Source organism: Sinocyclocheilus rhinocerous, unplaced genomic scaffold (assembly GCF_001515625.1).
Source record: "Sinocyclocheilus rhinocerous isolate Xijiao unplaced genomic scaffold, SAMN03320098_v1.1 scaffold75, whole genome shotgun sequence".
NCBI lineage: Eukaryota > Metazoa > Chordata > Actinopteri > Cypriniformes > Cyprinidae > Sinocyclocheilus > Sinocyclocheilus rhinocerous.
Window position 1 is genome coordinate 1,546,771 of NW_015632455.1, and position 6,232 is coordinate 1,553,002.

Here is a 6,232-nt window from a genome sequence, read left to right on the forward strand (position 1 = left end):
CCAAATCTTGTTTTTTCTTAGTAAAACACATTTTGTCTTCAATTTTTTCATATTGCATATTTTTCCTATTTTAATTTTTGTTTTGAAAGTATGGTAAAAACTGTTAAAATGTACCAACAATCACATTTAAAAAATATACACTTTTTGATATACCATAAAAAAAATAAAAAATAAAAAATAAACAGGTAGCCCATCTGAATTAGGACATTAGGGGCTATCCATCTAATAGTAGCCTACCGAAATCTTATTAACAGTAGAAGTTAAATCTTACTGTAGTCTTCAAATCTGGGTACTGTCTTACGTTTTAAAATCACAAAGGGAGTTTGGTGCCATCAGGCTAACGTGACAGTCACGACTCATGCAGCTGTAAGGTTTTCTTTTTCTTTTGTTTTTATTCGCGATCTTTACAACACGCATTACATTACGTATTTCATGGCACACTCGTTTTATGCGTATTTGGCGCCACCTAGTGTTGTGGGTGTATTATTGACGTCAAAGTCTAGACCCTGAATATAAGACGACCGCGTTTTTTCAGATGTATTTCCAAGAAAAAAACATCGTCTTATATTCGGGACAATACGGTAGTTATTTGAAATTATAATAATATTTCACAATTTTACTCTTTTTACTGTATTTTTGATCAAATAAATGCAGCCCTGGTGAGCAGAAGAGTCTTTCAAAAGCATTAAAAATCGCACCGACCTCAAACTTTTGAACACAAGTGAATATAATTATATAAATGCATTACTATGAAACTATAAGCATGTTATATGCATGTTAAAATGCAACACTCAGTGTATAATATTGAATGTATTTGGTCCCCTGATCTAGACTGTATTTTGATGTCCTCTGTGTCATAATCAGGTCAACAAATTTTGTTTTTATCATTTCATCATGCTGTCTGCTCCCAGCTCTCCTCAGCCAGTGATGAAATAACTGAATTTGTTCCTGCCCTGTCGAACTATAAGTCTATTAAAATGTATTAGATTGTCACAGAGATGCGCTGATTTAATTTCACCGGAGTGTTATTGGAGAAATAAAGCTTCCTTTGGGTCTTAAGCGTGACGATGGCGGCTGATTGGCTGACATTATGACTCCTGCTCGTCTCACAGGAAGCAGAACGACACATCATTCAAGAACCATTTCCTCCTGTTGTCTTCCTCTGGAAATCTAATTCAGTCCGTTTGCTGCGAGCAGATTCACTCAGAATCTCATATGTGTTTGTATGTGACATCTTTTGGCCGATTTGAATATGCTTTCATCAATTCATATTTTGGGCAGTCACAGTTTTATGTTTATTGGCTATTTCATAACTTTAGTTGTTGTCTTGTAATGTGCCCATTGCATTTATGATCTTTACTAAACAATGCATAATTTGGAGTTTATTGATAATGTGGAGGCCTGTGAAAATGTCTGAATCGTTATAAACTGTACAGTATGTGGTTTGTTTGAAAACAATGTAGTTCTAAACTCCTCATGAGCAGAAATGTCAAGCGGAAGCCGAAGACGTTTGAGAGTTGAGCTCTTACAGATCACAGTGTAAAGTGGGCCAGGCTTATGAATCGTTATTGTTTCTGAACAGAAAAGAGAAAACTGCGGCTTTGCCCGGAGACAGCACCGCTCATTAGGGGACCGTGAAAGTTCACTCTCTGTAATACAAAGACTAGTGCCGGTTCAAAGACGGAGACTCAGCTGGCCCTTTGACTCTGTGTATAAAAATGCTTATTTATTTTCCTTCCTTTGATCATTGTTTAGTTATTGTTTAAATTTGTATGGCTGCATTTTTGCTGGTTTATTTAGCTGTTGCTGTTGTTATATTTAGTTACTTTTTTGTAATGTTGAAAGTTTTTTTTATTTATTTATTTTTATTATTAGAATTTTTTTTTTAATTTATTCTAAAATTGTTTGTCATCAGTTGTTGAGATTTGTCACATTGTAAGCATAGGAAATGACCCACTTTTGTAATAATGTATGGAAGAAATCATAACACTCATTAATAGTACTGTTTTTACAGTTAAATTGGCCAATTGCCTCAGTTTGCTATTTTATATTATATTCGTACATGTGCATTAGCTTGACCATCCTGAAAAATATGATTTTGTGGCATGATTTGAGCTTAAGAATCAATGAATTGCGATAATAATTGCAATTGCGATTAAAAAAAAAAAAAATCCAGTTTTGCTGTGCCTGTTTGTAGGGCTGCACTAATAATAATAATAATAATAATAATATTATCATCAAATAAAAAAAAATACTAAACAACAAAATAAGAAATATTGTTTTTGTGACATTTCACTATAAAATAAACCAAAAATATAAAATAATACTTTTATTTTAAATTTCAACTAAAATTACAATACAAATTGTTCAAAGGTTAAATCATCTCTTATTTTGAAAACAACTTCATAAAGCTTCTTATTTTGATAAGTGCTTCTCATTACAAGTTTGGGATGATGGTTGGATGTGAAAGTGACTCAGACTCAGAGCAGGTGATAGATATGATACCACTGCTATCAGATTGTATTCCTGATTTGAAATTTATCATTTAAACATGACAGTTACAAAGTAGAGTAAGAGTAGAAAGAAGCTTTATTGAAATATTGAGTAGATGCTGTATTGTCTGAGTAAAATGAGGTCTGTCAGAGCAGGTTATGATGTGGAAAATGTTTTAATCTGTTGTGATCTCGTCATTGGTTCATTGCAGTGCTCATCATCCTGTGGGCGGGGCCTGCAGTCCAGAGTGGTCCAATGCATGCACAAAGTGACCGGTCGCCATGGTAGCGACTGCCCAGCAGTCCTGAAGCCCACCGCGTACAGGCAGTGTCATCTTGGGACGTGTAATGTGAAAGTCAATGTGAACACCATCACCTCCCCTAGACTGGGTAAGACTTCAGCAGTCTACTGTCCTATTGTCTGTACTTTTTATAATCCAATCAAATCCTGATGTACACAGTCATGTCAGTGAATGTTCAGTTTCAACCAGAAATATAACACAATCTATTTCCATTTCATTTTTTTGATGCACCTCGGAAGTTACGTCATATTACTGGATATTGCTTGAATTACAGCTGAAGATGAGCTTTATGATATAACGATATATAGACTTCCAAGATATTAGTGTTAAACATATAATAACTAAAATGAAAATAATATAACTAAAACTAAAACCATAGAAAAAACTAAATAAATAAAATCAACATTAACTGAAAGAAAATATAAAAATAAATAAATAAATAGTAATCCTGTTTTATTTCAACTAGTTTAAGTTTAGTTTAAGTTGAAGGACTAAAATAACTAAAACTAAATCAACTAAAAGTAAAACTAAAATTTATTATAGGCATATTTAAAAAAAAACAATCTACTAAAAACTCATTCATGTCATGAAATCATTCATGTCATGAAATTCTCTTAATTATAAAGCTATATTATATAGATATATTGAAATTATGTCTCAATAATTTCATATAATTTATTTTGATTTCATTGAATTTCATATAATTTAAATCTATATTTGAAATGATATTGGCATTTAATTTCAGTGTAGATATATTGAACTCATATGTCCTAATTATAATTAAATAGGACATTTTTACTTTTAAATAGTGTTAATGGCTGTGTTCCAAATTATAGTGTGCTGCCTATTTAGGCATAATATGCACCTCTGACGCAGGCAGAATTACAAAAGTCCAAGACAAATGTTCCCATCGGGGACAATAAAGTGCATTGAATTGAATAGATTCCTCATTTTATTTCAAATGAATTTAATCCTGCCTATGTCAAGTGATCCAAATCAGTCCGTTTCCATTTCAGTTTGGATGCTGTCTTAAATGTAGACAGTAGACGGTTCACTAGGTTTTAAAACAAAGCCTTTCATTGCTTTAAGCATTTGTACCGCATAAACATTATTTTATTGCCAAGACATCTGTTAAAGTAAGCATCATCTGGAAAGCATCACATTCTTATTGTGTACAAATAAAATGAGAATCATCTAAACAAGTGCAGATGATCATCTGCAGAATGTCTAGGATTTACTTTGAAGCCATTTTTACTCAGAAATCGCTAGAAAGTGTCACAAATAATTAGCAAGTAACATTTTCTTGTAATGTAATATTTTCTTGTAATTATTTCACTCCAATAATTAATAATAACCTTCGAAAAAGCATTTTTTATAGTGTAACAGCAACATTGTACATTGCTGGCGGTTGCAAAAATGGCATCTCCTAGATGAGCCTGCGTGTCTGGATTGATGTATGCATGTTGTCAGGGATGGTGTCATATAATTGAATCTATGAAATGCCGTGTCCTGTCATTCTGTCATTCCTGGCAGCTGCATTGACGTACAAGTGCACGGGGGATCAGTGGGCGGTTTACTGCAGGGTGATCCGAGAGAAGAACCTGTGCCAGGACATGCGCTGGTACCAACGCTGCTGCCAGACCTGCAGAGACTTTTACACCAACAAAATGCCCCCTAAGAGTTAATGACCCTGGCACTCCCACACACAGAGGTTTATTTTTGCCTTCTCCATTTGTACTGTCAAAAACCACGTTTTTTATTCTTATTAAAAATGTTCTTACATGAAAAAATGAAAGCAGTGGAACAGATATTTCCAGCAGAACACACTCTATGCAAGTACGTAAACGTAACCATTTCTATGCATAACTTTATCACCCCCCTGCACTGAGTATGTACTTGCAGTGTGTTTGCCAAGCGTTTGCGTACTTGCATTACGTTTGTTTCTTGTTTACGGGCTTGAAGGTTTCTTGTTTCGTCATGTTTTGCTGTAATCCACACTTTGGCCCTGGAAGTGACTTCTTCAGCATACTGGCCTGCCTGTTGCACTGTGGGTAAAACTCATTTCACCAAAAACTGCTTTCTTAAGGCCACTGGTTGGCCAATAGCTGATGGACTTTGTAACAACAGCTTGTTTTTTCCAGATCCGTATCGACAATCTTTTGTTTTGTTTTTGATTGTATTATTATAATTAGCTGTCTTGTTATATTGGCTCTGTAATCAAAACCTAGTGAACTTCCTTGCTCCTTCAATCACAATTGATTTCAGTAGAGTTTAGAATTGACCTGTTTCTAAGCTAACAATGCAATACTCTAGGAACACACAAATATTGGACAGCATTGTAGTTTTTTATTAGACTGAACAATTTTTTGTAAATGCTTTTAGGTACTGAATGGATTTTATACAATATATAATCATCTTTTCCGTTTCATCCACCAATTCAGATGTTTTCTGAGCTTGTTGCAGTGCATTTATACTTATGCATTTGGCAGATGCTTTTATCCAAAGCATCTTACATTGCATTCATGGTTTACATTTTTACATCAGTTCATGCCTTCCCTGGGAATCGGACCCATGATCTGGCTGTTGCTAGCAGCAGGCTTGATTGCATAATCTGTTAATGCATAATCAGAGAATAAAACCTCCATAATGCATAGCATAATCTAGCATAATCTGATTGAGTTTTGTGCTACTTCAGTAAAGCGTGAAATGCATAGCGTACATATTGACCTTCACACACCATCGATGCCTTTAAATGCTCACTAGGTTTTGGAACAGAGCGTATATGTGTGTGTGTTCGAGACCTTGGCTCTCATCTACCAGGTTGCACAAGGTCACAACAGGTGCTAGACAAATTTCACTACTGTGAAATTCAGCAGTTTCTCCACGTTTTGTTCTTGTACTTTTGTATGTATTTAAATGAAACGTGTTTTTTAATGTTTGTTGGGATTATTTAATACATATTGTATCTAACTGCTTCTGTCAGAACTATTTGGTGCAACAGCTTCATGTTCCAGGCACAGTGAATATCTCTTCTGTATTCCAGTACTGTATGTCAGTAGTTGCACACGTGATCAGTACTTAAATTGACACTTTTGATGGTGCTAATTTGAACATTTCAGACTGTTCGTACAAAAAAATATAATAATAATAAATTTATATCCTGTATTATGAGGATTTTGTGTGTGCATCTATTTTAAATGAGCTTTTATGCTCATAATCAGTATTTTGAATTATACTAACATTTCTGATTCAATTACACATTTAAAGGGGTCATATGATGTTGCTAAAAAGAACATTAAGTTGTGTATTTGGTGTAATGCAATGTGTTTATGCGGTTTAAGGTTAAAAAACACATTATTTTCCATATAATGTACATTGTTTTCCACACATGTACAGTGTACATGTTGCTCCTCTATGCCCCGCCTTTCTGAAACGCGT

The 6,232-nt window shown here is 34.2% G+C and overlaps 1 protein-coding gene across 1 annotated transcript in view; it reads left to right on the forward strand.

The window, feature by feature from the left end:
* The window catches only part of LOC107742308 (A disintegrin and metalloproteinase with thrombospondin motifs 17-like), a 137,334-nt gene extending 131,393 nt beyond the window's left edge, over positions 1 to 5,941 (forward strand). Inside the window, exons 22-23 of the mRNA XM_016555229.1 lie at positions 2,705 to 2,882; positions 4,328 to 5,941. Coding sequence (XP_016410715.1) covers positions 2,705 to 2,882; positions 4,328 to 4,479 — 330 coding nt within the window. The 3' untranslated portion in view covers positions 4,480 to 5,941. The remainder of the gene's footprint in view (positions 1 to 2,704; positions 2,883 to 4,327) is intronic.
* Positions 5,942 to 6,232: the final 291 nt, after the last annotated feature.